General features: G+C 28.7%; 1 protein-coding gene across 1 annotated transcript in view; it reads right to left on the bottom strand.

Moving 5' to 3' along the window:
- The window catches only part of LOC113387788 (protein purity of essence-like), a 116,571-nt gene that overhangs the window by 57,719 nt on the left and 37,276 nt on the right, over positions 1-21,576 (bottom strand). Inside the window, 34 exon segments of the mRNA XM_026625164.1 lie at positions 3,392-3,541; positions 3,793-4,031; positions 4,117-4,215; positions 4,439-4,576; positions 4,859-4,993; positions 5,061-5,456; positions 5,659-5,727; positions 5,842-5,997; positions 6,317-6,496; positions 6,806-6,994; positions 7,700-8,088; positions 8,383-8,532; positions 8,753-8,969; positions 9,072-9,356; positions 10,223-10,325; positions 10,388-10,491; positions 10,673-10,813; positions 10,956-11,125; positions 11,192-11,450; positions 11,631-11,850; positions 12,089-12,195; positions 12,273-12,400; positions 12,469-12,643; positions 14,255-14,452; positions 14,628-14,772; positions 14,847-15,048; positions 15,246-15,419; positions 16,236-16,419; positions 16,611-16,799; positions 19,314-19,402; positions 19,482-19,615; positions 20,466-20,610; positions 21,036-21,264; positions 21,392-21,473. Coding sequence (XP_026480949.1) covers positions 3,392-3,541; positions 3,793-4,031; positions 4,117-4,215; positions 4,439-4,576; positions 4,859-4,993; positions 5,061-5,456; positions 5,659-5,727; positions 5,842-5,997; positions 6,317-6,496; positions 6,806-6,994; positions 7,700-8,088; positions 8,383-8,532; positions 8,753-8,969; positions 9,072-9,356; positions 10,223-10,325; positions 10,388-10,491; positions 10,673-10,813; positions 10,956-11,125; positions 11,192-11,450; positions 11,631-11,850; positions 12,089-12,195; positions 12,273-12,400; positions 12,469-12,643; positions 14,255-14,452; positions 14,628-14,772; positions 14,847-15,048; positions 15,246-15,419; positions 16,236-16,419; positions 16,611-16,799; positions 19,314-19,402; positions 19,482-19,615; positions 20,466-20,610; positions 21,036-21,264; positions 21,392-21,473 — 5,970 coding nt within the window.

Here is a 21,576-nt window from a genome sequence, read left to right as displayed (position 1 = left end):
TTTTTTTTTTTGAATTTTAATATAAATCTATACATCTCAGACAGACAGAAGTGCCTGGTATATATCTTTGATATCTAAAATATCTTTTAGGAATTAAGAAAGATGTATTTGCAATTTTAATTACTTCCAATAAAAATATTTTCATAAAACGATAAAGTAAAAACCAAAAGAATGTATTACAATTAGCCTTCGTAAATGGGTCAATCTATGTCGCTTCCATCGTCGTCCAGAATGAATATGCAATGACATAGTGGCTGAATATAAAGGACCCTCTGCCTCGTGAGCACTCTCTATGCATCTTTCACCCATTGATGTGTCAAGGTAAGTCACTAAAGATTTTTCCTCCCGACCAGCTGTCCGTGTTCTGAGATAAAGATCATTTGAATAATAAAATAGCAATATAAATCAATGAGCAATAATATAATCAATCTCGCAGGGTAAGTTATAGTAATCGCAAAAAAAAAAATGAACATTTTTGCATATCTTCACGTTTTGAAGGTTTCTGAACATTTTGGCATAGCTTACAAAAATGTATGTATGTGTGTGTGAGTATGTTTTAATTTTTCCGCCCACGATTTCGGGCGCACAAATCAACCGATTTGAATTATTCAAAAAACATTCGATTCCTATTGATGAGAAGACGTGCTGATTAGTTTTTTGTAGAAACAGGTCCAGTCGTTTTTGAGAGAACGGAGTACCCGATTTGAATGATTCAAAAAACATGTTACTTGTATTCACTAAATGAAGAATTAGTGAAATTTTGGTAAGGCAGGTTAAGCGGGTTTGGAGATACACAGAAAAAAGTAAAAAAAAAAAGATATTTGGCGGCCAAAAATGATCATTAGACATATGCACATCAAATTATCTGATATTTGATAAAAATGTTTAAAAATGAGTACTAATTTTGTTACAATTTTTGTGGGTTCCATACCAAGATTGTTAATTTTTAAAGTTTATTTATACGGTTCAAGCAAATTTCAAAATTTTCAGGGGTGCGGTACAAAAACTTTGGAAACCATTGCCTTACCTAGTTACATTGAATAGTTTTTAAATTTTGAAGTCGTTCTAGCCGCTTTTGAGAAAACTTTGACGAAAGATAAAAGATCGACTCACATACACACACATATAACAACTTTTACCAATTTGATCTCAATCGATTCAGAATAGCTTGAAACGTCGAGAAAAAAATTTCAACGTCGAGAAGAAAACTTCAACGTCGAGAAATTAATTTTTTAATTTAAAATTAAAAAATCGGATTCTTTTGCGGAAACATACTTCTTTGGAAAGTTAAAAATATACATTTTGAATAGTTTTAATTATTCTAATAATTCACATTACATTTAAAACTATTCTAAACTTACGTGTTTAACACATAAAGCCATGTGAATAAGATATGGGACCAAATGCATGTTTGATTGTGGACCACCTCCACCAGCATCTTCGTGAAAACTTTTTTCTGGGGCAAACCGCAAGAGCAGCAATTTTAAGTCATGAATAGTTGAAGAGTAACCAATATCACGATGTCCTGTGCTTTCCTGAAATATAAAAATAATAACTTGAAAATTATTAAAATTATTAAAATTTTCTAGATTCTATCTGTATTTGTATCACATAATGATGTAGTTTGAGTTCAAAATATGAATTTGGGCATTTGTTGATAAAAATGTCTCAAATTACATAAGTGTATATATACATAAAAGAAATCTAACTAGTTGGTATTGGTATTTTGCCTTGAAGCAAGTTACATGAACTTCCCGATATGCGTAAATAATCAACTTAACCAATAAAAAATTAATTAACTTATGAGTGATTAAAAGTATTCCAAGTGGATTTATTACACATAATTGAACCAGTTCCCTTAGGACTTAATGGTCTAGTATGTTCATCAAAACCAAGTACTTTATCGTTATACCAAGTAAATCATCTAATTTTAAGTTTAACAAACTTAAAAAAAAAACTACTCATTTTCTCAAACTTTGATGGATTTTAAAAATTAAACTACTTGTCGTAAGGCCGTAATATTTCAGTAAGTTCTATAAGACCATGATATAATCGCCAAAAAAAGTTCCATAAAAATCGGCTTAAATTTTTTTTTCAACTGTTAATTACAAGAAAATGGCTCGGTAAATTTTCACCTAAAACTAACCAGTATCATACCCAACTTAGTATCGATTTTTAACACTTTCGACTCGGGAGTCGGACTGCCAGTCGGTACGCTGCGCTCGGAATATTATAGTGCTATACTTATCTCTCAACTCGGAATTTTTTTTTGTATCGGATTTTTTCAAAATGTGGTTATATTGCTTTTAAATATAGTTATTATGATAATAAAATAGAAAATTTTGAAAATTAAAAAAAATTGCACTCAAAACCATGCTATATTGTTTAAAAAATCATTTCTTCTCAGATCTTTATTAGAATTATGGGGATCATGAGCTAATAAATTAATTTTGTTATATATTTATTTATAAAATTAATAAATCAATCAATAAATGAATGTAATAGTAAATTAATTTTTAAAAATAAAAAAAAATTAAATGTAAGTGTAGTTTGCGACGAGTCGTCGCCGACACGATTTGCCGCCGGAGCGGCGGCATCCGAGTCGAAAGGGTTAAATCGATTCAGTAGTGGAGCTTAAATGTGGACGAAAATTTCAACACTTTTTTCCAAATTACAAAGAAACGGCTCGGCAGATCGTCGCACAGAACTGACAAACGATAATCCTCATCTAAATACATTAAATGGCTTTTAAATTTCTGAAATCGGTTCAGGCGTTTTTGAGCAAACGTCGATGAAAGGTCTAATTTTGACAAACGCCAAAAAAACGTTACTAATTTTTGCAAACTTTGACGAATTTTCAAAATTAAACGACTTGTCGGAGGGCCGTAATATTTTAGTATGATCTAGAAGATGATATCTATGACAAAAAAAAATCATAAAAATCGTCAAAAAAAAAAATTAACACTTTATTACAAGAAAACGGCCCGGCCGATCTTTACCAAAAACTAATCAGGTCGATTCCCAACCATTATCTTACGAACGATTTTTGAATTTTCAAAATAGATTCTGAATTGCGAGCTAAAACGTGGACGAAAAAATTTTCACTTTTCTGCTATTTTCGAAGAAACGGTTAGCCGATCGTCGCACAAAATTGATAAACGCTAGTCCTCACTGAGATACTCTTAAATTTTTGAAATCGAAACAGCCGTTTTGGGAAAACGTCGATTTAGTTGAAAAAATCTGTTCACGCACACCCACACACACACATACTTTTTGAAAATCTGGTCTAATTCGATTCGTCGAGAAAACAAAATTAGCGAATTGGATTTTTTTATGAAAACATAAACTTCTCCTTCGGGAAGTTAAAAAAAATACACTATCAATAGCAGACCATACCTGCAAATATGTGTCATGTCTGGCAAGACTGCTGGCAAATGCTAGTTCGGGAACTTGCATTCCCCACAATGGCAACAAACCATTACATCTCGTGTTAGCATTTTGTAAGCCAGCACTTTCCCACTCATCTCTTGCTCTAGCCAATCTAAAAATATAAAGTGTATATTAAACAGAACAAAGCAAATGTAATTCAATCAATTGATATACGCATATATACAAATAATTAATAACAAATATATTAAAATGCTGCGGAACGTTTTACGTATTCAAAATAGATGATTTTACATCACTAATCAATCAATACTTGCTTCGTTATTGATTATGTAATATATGTACATACAGAATAATAAAAAAAATAAATATGAACGATTTGAAAGCGAAGATTGGATTATTTACCTAACTGCACTCATATGACATTCAAAATGCACAACATTGAAATGTGTGACAGTAGTATATCCCATCGTCCATCTTGCCTTAGAATCATATTCTTCAACATTACATCTTTTGCTGAAGGTATATACACCTAAAACTTTTGTTGGCTGGCATTTGTACCCTTCTCTACAAATTACACAAACTAAACCAGTTTCCTCGCCTAGATCTTCCATTTGCTGCAGTATTGTAGATTTAGCCGTAACCTAATTCATTTTAATTAAATAACAAAAAATATATACATATAAACTTAGAATCAATAACACTAATATTTTTGTTGATATTGTCTACCTGGCCTTTATCATTTGTTCTCATGCCCATAGCTCCAAGTTGTTTCTCTCTCATAGCCATTGCTAATCTTTTCTTCTCTGCTCTTGTAAAATCACGAACCTTTAATCAAACGTTTTAGATTATAAATCAAGCAAATGTTGTCTGAATGAAAAAAACTCAATAACAGTATTTGATATACTTTATAAAATACTTGAATCATTATAAATATAAAAACAATACGAACATAAGTTAATATTACAAAATGGTAACTTATGATATTTTAATATGCTAATAAATTTCGAGTAGATGAAATCAATTGTGTATATAACAATAAAATTCTTACTTGTTGTACTCTCGCTGCAGTCGCAGGATCTGTTCTCAAGGCTTCAAGAAGATTTTCTGCTAACGATCCAACATGCTCATCTGAAGACACTTGTTCAAGTCTGTGTATTATGGGAATTATATCTTGAGATATCAGTATCTAAAATATATTCAAAGGGAAAATAAGAATAGTATAGACATGTGTATGTGAATTATACAAACTTGTTATAATAAATAAGACATGTATATTTAACATACCAATCTGTCGAAAAAAATGTTTAAATGTATCGGAGTTGAATGCAAACAATGACTGGATGGACATAAATTTCAATTTTTTCAATGTCACATTTAAAGAGTGTTTTAATAACTAATAAATCTTATCAATTTCAAACATAGTGTTTATTAAAACAAAAATAAATTGAATATTACTTTATTAAAATACCTGTGCAGCTTCATGTTCAGTAGCTAATCCTGTTAAAAATCTTAAAATATATTTCAAAGCAGGCTTAGAAATAAATTCTTTCAATTCATCTGAATCTGTTCTTAACAATGTAGGTTTAACACAAGGAGCGTGCATCTGTCAACAATTAAAACATTTAGCATTTAAATAGATAAATACAAATTAAATTATAATTTATACTTACTGTAATATACTCTAATGCATTTTTGACCATTCCTAAAGATATTATGTAATCTTTCAAAGTACCGCCTATGCAGTTCTTCTCTATGCCAGTACAAAGTACACAGAATAATTCTAATCTAAATTCATCTTCAGCCGTTCGCTCAAAATCAAATTGATTGAAATCTAAACATTTCTTAAAGTGTTCACACAATAAAGCCATTTTAATATCATTTCCATAAACTAATGCTGCTACAACTCTTGTAAGATGATTCAGAACTGATGGATTGTTTCTTACAGATGAATTATTAGTGCACGATAATAATGCCTGCACATATTCGGGGCCTCCAAATGTTGATGAAAATTGCAAAAATGATGCTAGTGATTCATTTGCGGCTTTAGAAAGTATTGTTTCCATAATCTGTCAGATATAAAATATGTAGATTATATTAAATATAACAGTAGATATAAAGTGAATGTGTGCTAAAAAAGATTAGTTGAGTATTATTAGATAAAATGGGAGTTCATAAACAAATCCATATTGAGTAACAGTAAAAATAAAAAGAGTTAAAAAATAATTTTTTAGCAACCTGGTATATGAATTAATTAAAATGCCAACTCACATCAAGTAATTGTTCCGTTACAGATGCTAACTGTGAATCTGATTCACTTTGCAGACATAGTTGTAGGACCTATATGAATTGGGTTATTTCATTAAATAGTTATTTTTTATGATGTATACAAAAAAATGCATATACATATATATTTATGTATATTTATTTATTTATTTATTTAGGCTTACTCACCTTCAAAAATACGGATACAGAACTTAGATCCGGCCTGCATAATACTTCTTGGCATTTTTTAACTTTTACACATAATCTGAATAATTTAAGTAGCACTTGCAAAAGTGGTCTAGACCTTGAAACATTTTGAATAGCATTTAGCCTATCAAGCATAATCTACAAAAAAAAAACAGATTTCTTATTCAAAATATTCAACCTATTCCATATCATGGGTAGAATTCGCTCATATACAGCATCAGATATATAGAATTAACATTATATTTTTTATTAATTTGTATAATTATCAGAAACCTCTAAGCATCAACATCTTAGGTTAATATTGAAACATATTGTATATATAAATCAATCCTATAAAGAAAGGCTTGGGTTTTTACTCAAATCTTGAGTGAACTTTGTGAGCCAGTATATAATTTTTCATAAATTTATTAACCTATCACACATTAATTAAAGTCATTAATAATCTTAACAAAAATACCTGTAATCCTCCACAATCTGCAAGTACATTGGCCATTTTATACAGTTCTTCATTATCAACTGATTGTTGAGTTTTTGCTCTGAGTGTTTCAACAAATTCTTCAGTAGCGTCTCCAAGAAGACCCCTCATTCTATAAACAACTCTCATTGATTCTCCTTCGCATTGTTCAGCCAACCACACCTACAGTCAACAAAGTTAATATAATAATTGATTGTGATGAAAAAATATATTCACATTATTCCTGTACATAAAAACAATTGCCATCCTTATTCTTTGAGGGTTGAATTTTATAAACATTATTATTATAATATTGTAATTATCATTATTAATGATATATCATAAAATATCTAATAGTAAAGTAATATTATGATAAAATGTACAATTAAAACGCCATTCATTACTGTTATTTAAAAAACAATTAAATAGGAACTATATATTTTAACTGAAGGGTTATTGTATAAACATAATAACTATATTAATATTTATTACCTTTTTATAAACTTCTTTCACTGGAAGATCCAAACTCATGATTTTGTTGTTGACCAGTAATTCCATACCATTGTCATCTTCTAATAATGCTACTAATTCACAATCTTGACAAATTTTATTTTTAACATCTCTCATTAATGGTCCAAGACCAGGTTCATTACTGGAATATGGATTACCCAACATGCGACCCTAAAAAATATTGTAATTACATATGTATATCAAATGTCATATCAGCACAATTGGTATTGTTAAGCTGCAAAAATTTTGCTTTGGATCTAATACTAATAAGAAGTGATTAATTTGAAATCTGAGACAAATATTAAGTAGTTTGTGAAGCTAACAAACAAGACAAAGAATCAGATATAGGTGTTTCCCATAATAATGTCAAACGAATCTAAGATGTATTCTAAATGTTATATTCTAGTATAGGTTTGTTAGAATGATCTAATTCTAGAGAAAATTAACAGTATCAGTCTATTATGAGCCTGGAATAGCGTATAGTAAATATATACTGTACTTAAGATATATTTAAAGTTTTATTTAGAGCAGGGTTGAGTCATTATTGTTAACAGACATTTTGCAGAATTTGGTTTTATACAATCACAAAATTTACAATTAACAAGAAGTATCAAATTGAATCTATGCTATCTTTATGTTTTATTAATTTGATAACACACAGTTAACTCATTTCATGCTTGTCTAACAGTCATAAAAAACAAGGAATCTTAAATGACTGTATATGTACAATGAATTGTTTTCAACCACTTCACTCCGGACACCCATTTAAGGTAAATATTAAATTGAATCATTTATATATTTAATAATTGAACCAATAAATCAATTCATTTTATCAATTTATTTTAAATTCAAATATATTATATGTAATCAATTTACCTGTAAAAAGTCTTCTTGTTGAGGATCCTTCTCAAGAGATAAGAAAAATTCCCCAATATCATTTTCTTCTGGATAAATAATTGAGCAAAGTCTTTCAAATATAAATACAGGAGTTCGAACATCCATCAATGGATATTTATTTACTGTTTCCATGCACACAGACATAAAGGATTTTGTTTCAGCTTCGGTTCCAGTGGTCATTTCTTCTAACATCTCTAATAATTGTTCTTGGGTATCATCAATCAACCTGGTTCTTTGTACTACTAAACTTTTTAATGAAAGATATCCACCTAAAACTGCTCCGACAAGCCTACCTTTATAAGCTTGTCGTATAGAAGTATCCTCAAGAAAAGATGATAATAACTCGGTGATTTGTTTCAAAGCGTAACCTAATATATATAAAAGAAAAAGCATTACTTGAAATTCACTAAATCATTTGCAAGATATACTAAAACATTGTCTAGAAATTGCAACTGGTTGTTAATAAATATATAGCAAATGGTAATGGTAGCTAAATTATAAACACCATAAAAAAGAAAGGAAGTTACTTCTTCCTGAAAGTAGCAAGTTTTGAATACAACAAAATTTTCACCTATATATGACTAACAACCACAATCATGGTTAACTAATACCAATGATTGTTCAAAAATAAAAATATTTGATTATAGTTATTAATAACTTGCCTTGTGCAATATCTGCAGTTAAAGTTGTTTCCTCAAGATGGTGTATATCTTGTATTTCTTTTGTTAATAAATCAGCCAAATGCATTAATACACCTTTTAAAGCAAGAAATTGTTTCCACGGTGCCTCATCCATTAATGACTTGTATAATGCTGTAAGCAGAAAAAAGGAACCTGACAACCAATTTCGCAAAATAAGAATTCATTAAAAGATTAAATTAACAACTCAATTTCTTCATAAGTTCAAAAAAAAAAAATAAATGTGATTTTAATCCGAGAAAACCAAGATTTGTTTTCAAACAACACTATAAATTCATGTATGTATGTATATATCAATATTCATATATTATAATTACATAAAAAATAAACAAACCTAAAAATTCATCACTGCTTTTACCGGATCTTCCAATTTCCTGAAGATAGCCTGTTAGAAGACATAACATTTCTCTATGTCTCTCATGTGTTTGACTTAACGATTGAACAATTGTACAGGCAACCTGCCTTGCCAAACGAGAGCGTGGACTAAACAACACTTGCTTCAACCAAGTTCCATCTAAATTAAGTGCTCTTAATCCATGCATTCTTTGAATCTACATATACATTAAAAAAAAATTAAATCATTTGAAATATGAACATAGACAATTATTTTCACTAACAACTATCTTTGCTGAATGGATGGATGTAACACTAACCTTATGTCTCCATCTATAAGCATATTTTTCCAAAAGGTATCTCTCTTTTGTTTGCTTTTTTAAAGCATTTTTATCAACTGGAACATCATCTTGATCTTTGGTATCGGTTACAGATGTTTCATTAAGATTTTGTTTATCACTTGCAGTTTCCACTTGTGATCTTTTAGGCATTTTCTGCTTCCAGCTTAAGAATGATTCATTGTTGTCACTATTTAACCACTTGTCTAAGTTGATTGTGATTCCCTCAGGTGGGCAGATGCTGGACAAGCTGCTCAGTGTTTTATTCTGCAATAAAAGTCATAATATATATATATATATATATATATATATATATATATATATATATATATATATATATTAGGTTGTCAAATATCTCCCTTCCGCTTTTTTGCTCTTGGTTTATAATACAAAAAGGCGGAAGGGAGATATTTGACAACCTATTATATATACATATATATATATATATATATATATATATATATATATATACATATATATGAGTGAGTTCTTGAGGGCGATACATCAAACAAAGAAAAGCCAAAGATTTATAAAATAATCTTTATTTCCAAACGTTTCGACATTCAATTTAATGTCATCATCAGTGGATATTACGTTGGTTAGTTACATATAGAGAAGTGTACACAGCACTAGAGATTTGGCACTAACATTTATACAACTAACTTGTCAGCACTATGCATTTTTTTATATAATTTTTTTGTATGATGTAAACAGAAAAATGATAGTTTTATTGAACAAAAATGTAAGTAGAATTATGTAATTTCTGCCACGACTTCTGTACTTTGCTAGTACCGAGGCATGTATAAAAAGAAATAAAGATTATTTTATAAATCTTTGGCTTTTCTTTGTTTGATGTATCGCCCTCAAGAACTCACTCATATATTTCAACATCAAAATTAACTACTAAATCATACATATATATATATATATATATATATATATATATATATATATTAATATATATATAAAAATAAAATTTTATATTCATATTTTCCCTCACTGACACAATGATTACTAGAACAAAAATAAATGTTTTCTGAATGACATTTAATTTTCAAGCAAAATATCCCAAAAAATAAAATTTAATTAATTGGCAGAAAGTTGTGATATGACATTAATTTTACATTTCTAACCTTATTCAGTTGACTAGTAGGTTGAGCTGGTGACACCACAGACTGTAATATTCTTAGACAAGGCAAAACGATTGCTTCCATTACTGCTGGGCTACGAGTTTCACTACAATAATATTAACAATGGTTATAGTAATTTACTAAGTTATAATAAAAAATTAAACTTACTTGCATCCCAAAATAAATAATTTCATCACAGTTCTCAATTTCATTTCCCAGCAGTTGTCTTCTTGAGCTACCAATTCAGCTAATAATGCCATTTCATGACGAACCTTCAGTGAGAAAAATACAATTCAATAATTATGTTATAACGTAACTTTTAAAATGCAATAAAATTCATTACCCTGTAAAATAATTATTTACAGGTGTATAAAAAAGAAGAAAAAAAGATCACAAAATATCAGTTCAAACAGAATTAAGTAACCAAGTATGAATAGTGAAAAGAATTATTACCCCCGGATAAAAATCACAAAAAGTAACTTGAGCTTTCAATGCTAAAGTTATTCTATCGACTAGAAGAGTGCAAAGTAATTCAGTATCTTGAGTACAGTCTTTTGTTAAAAGGCACAATAATTGACGAACTTCTTCTTGAATCTGAAATGATTGTCAAATAAAACAATTATTCAAGATGATGAAAATTATATAAATTTAATAAATCTTAAAAATGATATAATGAATAATTTATTAGAATTATAGAACTAAAAAATATTACAAAAGATAGCAATTGAACACTCACCTGGTGTGTACCACCACGTAAATTATGATTTACTAATTCTTGCAGAACCCCTTGTTTATGTATTAAATACCACCTACAAGGTGCAAATGTTGCCATCACACGTAATAAAGTTAAACAATGTTCTGTAGCTGCCAAAGCACATCCATAGCATCTATTTTTAGTAGTTGCACCTGAAAAGATTAACAATGAAGTATGTAAGATATAATGTTTCAGTACTTAAACAAAAATTATCTTACTTTTACACATGTCTGAGTTCATTACTACTACAAAGTCCATCTGCTTTTTATCATATGCTATTAGCTCTTTTCTGCTAGCTTCTACTTTTTGTAATATTTTACTCAAATCTTCAAAAAAGTTTTTACTTTCAACACAGTATTTTTGGGCTATAAGTTGCACAACTTTATTGACTTGAGATGTTGAATTTACGACAAAACCACCCATTGTATCATCAACATTAAAATCAGAACGATGCTCAGATACTTTCTTTACTAAAAGCTGTAAAAAATATATTGTTAATGTTTATAATATAGTAAACTGTGATATAGATATTTTAAAATTTTAATATATTAATACATAAGTGCATTAAGCGCATTTACTGAAAAGCAACTTTGAATTTTTCAACAATAATATATTCAATCGTTAAATCAGAACTAAAATAAAGCTTAATGGTTTCACCTCTAATACTGGTTTATTATTGATGAGTTGTTGATACACTCTGTCAGCTTTCTCTAGCAAGTTATTGATGTTTTGAACAGTTTTTCGGCGATCATCATCATTTTCAATTGTGTCTACAGCACAACAAGGTCGAGCAAATAGAGAATAGTCAAATTTGGCATATTTGCAAAAACCGCAAGCATGGCATAAAAATGGATCCTTCTCATCATAATTTATAGCACTAAAAAGATATTTTTCATAAATTTAATATTACTAAAATATATATATATATATATATATATATATATATATATATAGCACTGAAAAGATTTTTTTCATAAACTTAATTAAAAAGAATAATGCAGAACAAAAAGAGCAGCTAATAAAGCCCTAGCACCCAAAAAATTATTTGACTCATATAACTATAAAGAATTATGAAGAATATTTCTAATAATAAGATGATATTGAAAATAACAAACCGGCATTTGTGGCATTGGAAAACATTTTCCCCACAATTTCCACATACACCTGGATGAGCAGGAACAGCTGCACTACATCTAGGGCATTGCAAAGATTCACTTGTACCCTATAAAATATTATTTGATTAAAATCAATTGTCTATGAAAAAAGTTCAAAACCTAAGTTAAAAAAAAAACATCACACCTGAACAGTCTCATAAAAATCTGCATACTCGATCATCAAATTGCAAGCAGTTATGGGAAGGGGAAAATCTATTTTTACATCAGTTTGACCAGATGATAATGTTACCTTTTTAGCTTTATGCCAAAGGGCTGTAAAACAAATGAAATAATAAATAAATATTCAAAATGTTTAAATTATTATAGTAGAGTTTATTTGCCTGGTTTATTTTTTAATTCCACAACAGCTTGGACAGTTCGGTCATTATAATAAATGTTTATAACTCTAACCATTTTGTTTCTTTTCAAATCTGCTATTCTCAATGTTATTTTACTTATTGTATGACTGTTAACCAATTTTACTATAGTTGTTGTTGTGGTAAACTTGGAATCAACCTACAATCAAAATAAAATAAATGATTTTAAATTTTAATGAGCATTTAGTATCTATAAATATTTAATGATTTTAAGGTTTTATAACTAAGGCTAAGGTTTTATTAACTTCCCGAAGGAGATCTCCGACTTCGAAGTTTATGTTTTCGTCAAAAAATCCGATTCGCTAATTTTATGTTTTCTCAACGTTTCAATTTCATTTCGATTCAGAATGGCTTGAAACGTCGAGAAAATTAACAAATAGGATTTTTTGATAAAAACAAACTTCTCCTTGGGGAAGTTAAATATTACGGGCATGGCCCGCGTACGATAATCGATAATCGGGCCAGAAGCAAATATTACGCATCACGGGCATGGCCCGGTACGGTAATCGCAAGTATTACAAAATATTTATTTATACGAAACTATAAACAAAAAATATTTTTATTTTTATAATAAACTGTACACTGTGTGGGAAATTAGTCACGAATTAAATTCGTAAGTTAATGCAGCGGTTTCTAACATGTGGGGCGCGCCTCCTCAAGGGGGGGGGGCACACATCTGCTTCCAGAATACTATCATCGAAAATAACTAGGCTTGCAACGAATAGTATATTCGGCAAAATGCCGAATACCAAATATTCGGCATGCTCCAAAAGACGACTACTGAATATTCGGCAACTATTCGGCAGGTTTTTAGCTAGGGGTAGCTAAATTTTACAGTTTTATCACGTAACTAAAAATACACGTGATGTTTGGTGGGGGAGGGGGGGGTAGTTTTGAATATCACCAAATATCACCAAGGGGGAGGGGGGGTCGAAAATTCCTTAAAAACTCGCTCACGTGATTAATGGACGCCCCCCTAGGCGCTACAGCTATGTCAAAAGTCGTTAAAGATTAAATTATTATATATACTATAACAAAATCGTTTCTTCATTATGTAAACTAAACACTTCCAAAAACAGATCCAACGCGAGCTCTTTATCACATAAAAGATAAAACACCAACGATGCTGTCGCTGAGCGTCAGCGGCGCCTTCGATTTTAACTATTCGATATTTGGCCCAATAGTAAGTTACTATTCGGTATTCAGTCGAATATTAAAAAAGATGCCGAATATCCCGAATACCGAATAGTAACCGAATATTCGATGCAAGCCTAAAAATAACCCAACATTTTTGGAACATAAAAAATAAACAAAAAATAAGTTTTTATGCATATTTTTACATAATATTGCATATTAATTTGTAGTCTGATAATATCAGTTAAAAATTTACGAAATTAAATTAAATTAAATTGAAAAAATTAAGAGTAGCGCAACAGTTTTTTTTATAAGAGCAGGGGGCGCGGTGCAAAAAAGGTGGAAAACCACTTGTTAAGTGTTTCAAAGATATGGGGTGTTTACTTCTGGTCTATGAGGATACTACATACTAATATAAACTTTCTGAAGAAGGAGGAATCCCATACCCCCAAAAATTGAATAAAATAGTAATTGATTTTTTTTAAATATTTTTTTTTCTTAAGAATAAAGAAGAGGCTCTTAGTTCAGAAGTTTAAAAAGCTGATATATATATATATATATATATATATCAGCTTTTCATGTTTTTAATTGCTACATTCTATAATAAATCACTTACTTTTATAGAGCTCAATTTAATAGTGCTGAAAGGAATTTCAGGATTGTTGCATACAAGACATGGTTCAGATTCTAAGTAATATCCTTCTAATTCAACATATTGAGATAAACCGCTATATAATTGAGCATTACTATGTTGAGATAGCAATTGATTTTGCGCTTGGAGAACTAGCACTGCTTGTTCCATGTATGTACTCATCTACACAAAAAATAATATTGACCATTAATAAAAAAATAATAAGTATTTTTTGTATAACATAAAAGGCATAACAGCCATATATAAATGTAAATATACATTATAAAAAAATAATGTATTTTATATGTTCATCAGTAATCATCAATTAACAATAGAACACATAGAAACACATAATTACCTTACTCTCTATATCTTTGGTCTTTAATGAAAAATAGCCTAAGAGATCTACAAATTGTGCAGTTCTTCTGCCATAAGCTGGAAGAAACTGTAACAAATTCCAAAGTAATTCAAGTAAAGCCTCTTTCTGAGATGGACTAGAATTACTGTAAAGTGAAAATATGGCTATTATTTTTAATAATTTCAATTATTGAATATTACAATAATAAATATGACTTACATATACATAGATAATAAAAGTGCATGTGCCTGCCACCTAACATTTGTTGAGTTTGTCTCTAACAAAAATGTTTTTATAAATTTACGCAATACTTCTGTACTGACTTGTGCATTAATCTGATTCACAAGAACAGCACATTGAGAATCTTCGAATTTAGAATCAGTACTGTCAGATTCTTCAGATTTATCGCGCTCTTTGCGATCTAGAATAAAATGAAATATAAAATTCAGTAATGTATTAAAATTCAATTGCAAATTTAACCACAAAGTTTCATTGAAGACTAAATTGTAAAAAAGCACAAATTTCCATAAATTGCAATCAAATACATAACAATATACAAATCTAAAATGTAAAATAGTTAAATATAACCTAAATAAACAAACTTTTTTTTCAATTTACCTTTGGCTGATGATCTGGCAGAAGGTGTTGTACAAGATTGTGCAGAAATAGGCGTTGTTATAGAGGAGCTTAAACTAGAAATTGTTGGTACTGTTTTGTTCGTATCAGATGTTGACAATTTATTATTGTTGCAGATAGCAGACTGAAGAAGTTGCAAGATAATTGAGGATACACCTGCACAACAATATATTATTAATTTACTACTTTATCACTCAATTCTTATATTTCAATATAATGTTTTTTATTTTATTGAGCATCAATAATTATCGGATTCTCTACTTCTCTATATTTAATTTAAATAATTTTTAAGCCGGTATTCTGGTCTATAGAAATTAATTTTATGCAATATTTGGAAGATAAATAATAAATTCATAAGTTATTAATTAATGATTTGAGAATATTCAAAATAAAATAATTAAAAATAACCAAAGTTTGAATTCTAGAAGGTAAGTAAGTGGGGTGTCTCAAAAAATTTGCACATGACCATTTCCATGAATTTAGCTCTCCTAATAATCTAGAGATAAATATATGTTCAAATATTATTACTCTAATCTAAAATAATATCGCAATCACATGCATAACCAATAAGTGAAGAAAAATGTAGGTTTACAAAATCGCAAATATATGAAAAAACAGTATTTTTTACAACTTTTTATTATCTCATTAATTAGTAAAAATCGGGATTTGGGTATGCTCGTACAAAGTCTATGAAGAAAACATTTCAAGCAATTCGGTCAAGTAGAAGGTAAAAATTACGTAGGTATTGTATCAAAAAAGACAGTTTCGAAACAACATGTTTAAAGTTTTGCAGAGAAAGGAAACAGAAAAAAGTTTCATGGTCAAACAGCTATATCTCCAAAAATACCTTTAATTTTGAAAAATCGTTTTGTATGCATATTCTTGAAAAAACTTGAGAAACAAGTTCCGTCAAATTCAATTAAAGTACAAGAAATATAATAATTTTATTAATTTTAAAGAAATGTTTATGACCTTCATCTAGCAGACAGCTAGCTTGCATAAGAAATGGTACTACACCATCATTAGCTATGCAATATTTCTGCCAATTTCCAGTTCTTACAGAAGCAACTTCCAAACATGCTTTCAAATGCTCCACCAAATCAACAAGGTAGTCATATGGCAAGGAGGTAGGATCATCACAAAAAGACCTAATTGCCTGAAAACCATAGAATATTGAAATATTTAATACATATGTTTTTATAATATTAAGTTTTTTTTTTTCAAGAATTAGCAATAATTAAATATTTGATAACACTTATTCAATAATATTAAATTCACTAGTAATTACATTTGATTTTGGCTATGGAATTCAATATTGTAAGTTATAACTTACAACATATATAATACCTTAAAATGTGTATGTAAAGAGTGAACATCTCGCAGTTGCCTATATTTTCCTTTATGTCCACATAAGAAGAGTAACATTTTTCGAACTTGTCTTTTAGCGAATGATGTATTCGGGTTCATCATGTATTCACAAAGTGTATCCAACCAATGCTTTCCCAGAGATTGTCCACCTTCCGTGTGTTTTTGTATCTATATTAGTAGTAAGTTAATTTTCAATATTGGATAAGACTAGATTATAAACATATATCAATATTTTTTAAATTGTGAAATTATATATATATATATATATATATATATATATATATATATATATATATATATATATATATATATATACAGGGCCGGTCCTGCCTTGCATACAATGCATGCAAAAAATGCGGGCGCACGCCTTAGGGGGAGTGTCGGAAATTAAATTTATAATATATTATTTATATTTTTTATTATGTATATAAAATTCAGAATATAGTAGGGATACGAAGACATAAAAAGCATACTTATTTTGCAAAGTGATATCAGTAGAAACAATTAACCGTCTAATAACTATGCAAATTAGTAAATAATAGCTCTGTTTATTGCTTAATCTACTTATTCATTTTTTTCTTTGTTTGAAGTTACTGTGGAATCAAAAAAGAAAACATCTATTGTTGAATTCCATAAACACAAACCTGCGAAAGATTAATTGTTGGGCATTATTGATGAAAAATTGCGAGCTGATTTAGTTGAAACAAAACTTGTTAAAAAATATAAACAAATTATAATCGGGAAAATGAACAACGGGGACTCAGTGATTAGAAAATGGCATTTTTATTCCGAGAAATTGAATTGTAGCCATAGATAAAAGAAGATAGTAGCTTTTATTTTGTATGTAGGAAATGTTTCGTATGTGATGAGCTTTGAATGTTGAAGACATGCGTGGTTAAGGGGGGCGATACATGTAACAAGAAAAAAAAAATCGATTTTTTTTTTTTCATAAATCGTTACAATAACATCTCAAAAATATGCCTGTAAATATTCAAAACAAAATTATCATTATTTATACAATAAAAACTCATTTAAGTGCCACGCCTCAACTCGACGCTTGAGTGCTATTGTACTCTTATCTGTTTCTGTGTCAAAACTTTAAACGCGTTTTTCTCAAAACGACGTTTTTGAAATTTGCGGGCGTGATAACTCAAAAAGTTCTCAACCGATTCCAATGAAATTTTGCACACATCTACTTTACAGTAATAGCTTCTAGTTAAACCTCAAACATTCCAAAAAATGTTTCAAAAATTAACCCTTTTACCAAAAAAACCATTGAAAAAAAGGTGAAAAATCGAACTTTTTTTTTCTAAGGTGTGCCAATTTACGATTTTGTGACTTTTTTAATTTTTTTTTGGTTTAACTAGAAGATATATGTTTTATGAACACGTACAAACTAATTTTTTTAAATTCAGATCACCGTACGAAAAGTGAGAACGCCCGCAAATTGATGGCGTTTTCCGAGAGGGTCTTAGCAGATTTATTTTTACGGCAGCCATTTAAAAAAAATAAATTAAAAAAAAAAATTTTTTGTGTATTTTAATATATAATAAATAACCCTAAAAAAGTTCAAAAAGATTCAATCATTCCTTCCCAGTTTAAAAAGTCCTCAAAAAATGGTAAAAATTAAGGCGATTACATGTATCGCCCCCCTTAAGGTTATGGAAATGAAACAAATATGAAAAATGAAAGCAAAATTTACTTTGGAACGAAAATCTTAAATTTCTTTTTATACCTAGTGTTGTCCATACTCTAATTTTAATAATTATTAACTATGCAGAAATAATGCATATCAAACATAGTTAGTTTTTTTTTCAAAATAGTTCAAGTGTAATTTCTTTGCATTTTTTACTGATTTTTGGACAATACTTCTGAAATACGTTAAAAAAATTTAACTTTAAGACAACAATTTGATTATCTGAATATGACGAGAATGCAAGGATCAATACAGCTCGGCTCTTAGGATATCAATAAGGAGAAGTGTACGACGCAATTTTGGATATTGTAAATAATGAAAAATTAAATTAAATTAAAATTTAAAAAATCCAGCACAAAATACGAGTGTTATGATTGAAAATAGAAAGCTAGTTTTTTTTTAGCTCTCTTGGCATGATTTGCTCAACAGAATAAATCACACAATAAATAAGTAAAATGTTTCCAAACCCAAATATTAATATTGCCACATAATAATAATTGAAAAATAAAAAAATAATTGTTAATAAATAATTGAAAATTTAAAAACATTTGATTATAATCAAGCCGCAAATCGCCTTCTAAATAAATTTAAAATCAATGTATTTTATATGATTCTATGTTATATCTAATTTTTTGTGTATTGAATTCAGAGTAATTAAAAACTATTTTAAAAAAAATATGTGAATATTTACATAATTTTAATGATAAACTGTTAAAACGGTTAAAATTAATAGGGGGGAGGGGCTAGAAACATGTTGCATGCGGGCGCAACATGTCCAGGATCGGCCCTGTATATATATATATATATATATATATATATATATATATATATATATATGATGAAGACTTTGAAAATTATGTATAATGCAACACTTTCAATCAACTGCTAATAGAATGTAAGCTTCAATACTAATCATTTAAAACTGATTGATTTAAGCTGATACATTTAGATATTTTTGTACAGCTTTATAATAAATTTGAAGATACCTGATATGGTAACCTCACAGCCATTTCGGTCAGCAACTGTGGATATTCTTCAAATACATCTGTACAATGACCTGGAATGTAAAATGGACCTTCTATTAACGTATAGTCAAGTAATATATTGGAACCCAAATATTTTGTTGGAAGAGAATGAAGGTTTAATCTACTTACTATTACCTTTCACATATTGTCTTAAGAAAAATGGTTGCATATCAGGTAATGTGTTAGGTAGATGTTCTTTAAGTAGTGTACAACTTACTCCTCCAGAAGACGCTTCTTCTAAAACAGTTGGTGCACTCCAATACCTAGAAGAAGTAACATTATGAACTTCACAAGTTTTAATTAATAACTTCCCATATGGAATCTGAGTGAAACTTCTGAAAACCTAAAAAGACGTTTTCTATATCTTTGCATTTCTTAATTATTTTTGCACATCTTACAACAATAATTAATGGGTAAAATATGCATGTGCACATGTGTAGTAATCAACAACCATCTTTATTATTCAAATAAAATTATTTGGATAGTACAAATAGATCTAAAGGCTACGGAGTATTCCCATACAGAATACCCCCAACATTTTATTTCAATGAGTTATGTCATTTTGTAGTCTTTTCGCAAAAAAAAATTGAATTCAACTTTCAATTCCCTAGTGCATCTTTTGGCAGAGATATCATTGCAAATAATTCATTCAAATCATTCAAATTTAATAATACTTTACACTATATTCAAAACAACATTATTTTATGTAATTAATATTTACATTCGAAGACTATACATACTTGAATATAAACCACATTCATTTCTCCCACACAGAGATCAGCAATTCCAGATATCATTAGTCACATTTACAACTTGCAGTTTTTTATAATGCTTTTGTTGCAAAACACTTATATTAATACCATTCACAAGTATATTGGTTGAAAAATATAAAATTATTTGAAAATGCATCTGGAATTTTCTTACAAAACTCTTAAGAAGTATATCGGAATGTAGGAAGATCGATGAATATATCAAAAATAATTTTATGTAAATTTATCTCTCTTGGAAATCTAGTAATAACCTGTACAGTGAAATGCACTCTTTTAAAATAGTTCAAACATTTTGTCTCATAATACGCATACAATCTAGAATATAATATTACAATAAACTTACTCTAATAACTTCGTCAACAAATTGTGGCAATACTCGACAACACCACTTTTATGAAGTAAATTAGCTGCCATCCTAGATACAAATACTAATCCCTCGTGTGCTTGAGATTTACTGGATTGTTGTTTCGAACGAGACATCAAAACACCTGCATAAAGCATATGTTTTCAATAAAAAAAGAAACTTATAATAGTAGAAAAAACTTTCTACAGATTCATTAATTCAATTTATGATTTGCTTTTACAATCTATTGTAAATATAAAAGAATTTTGTGGTATTATGGTACCATTAATTGGTACTTATTACAGATAATAAAACATCTCAATTTGTCAATTATAAAATATTTCTCCCAATTAATTATTATTATTGTAATTATTTTTGTCAAAGTTTTGTACGATTTTTACATCCAATATTTATGTAAATCAAACAATTATATTTCTTTTAAATAAAAAAAAAAACAGATTATAAAAAAAACAAAGAAAGATTTATTTTTTTGTTATATGCTGATAACTAAAGTAAATTTTGTAGTATGAAATAGCAATTATTTAATAGCTGTTAGTTATATATACTCACTTAATAAACGAACTATTACTAAATTCACTTCACGTGAATGTGTTCTAACATAAACATCATCAAGATCAACGATCCTTTTTTGTGTAGATTCATTTACTTCCGATGATCCATCTTCCGAAAACCTTGGTGCAAATCCTAGTTCCTGTACTAAAGCTGATAGAAGTTTATGCAATACTTGGCGATCATTTTCAGAAGAGCCATTTAAATCAGTCGTTAGCATCAATATTACCTGAATATAAAAAAGAACAAACACTTGTGAACTTACACATATATTATTTTATAAAATAAGTTAATTCTGTAGCATAAAAATACATATATTATTTGCAAGTGGTTGTTAATATCAACCTTAAAATTACCTGCATAAATGGAATAGATTGAACTCCAGAAACTGATTTTAATTGACCCATATTATCAACCATATTACTTAAGACTTGAACTCTAGAAGTGAAATACTTGATTAGTATTAACATGTTGATAATAAACTAATATAAAATTAGAATCATTTACATATAACATTTTAATTAAAAGTTAGATAGTAAAA

The sequence above is a fragment of the Ctenocephalides felis genome, unplaced genomic scaffold (assembly GCF_003426905.1).
Source record: "Ctenocephalides felis isolate EL2017-DRISC unplaced genomic scaffold, ASM342690v1 CF-g0.4_SCAFFOLD_03572, whole genome shotgun sequence".
Taxonomy (NCBI): domain Eukaryota; kingdom Metazoa; phylum Arthropoda; class Insecta; order Siphonaptera; family Pulicidae; genus Ctenocephalides; species Ctenocephalides felis.
The sequence above is the reverse complement of the archived record's forward strand: the minus strand, read 5'-3'. Positions and strand labels throughout refer to the sequence as shown.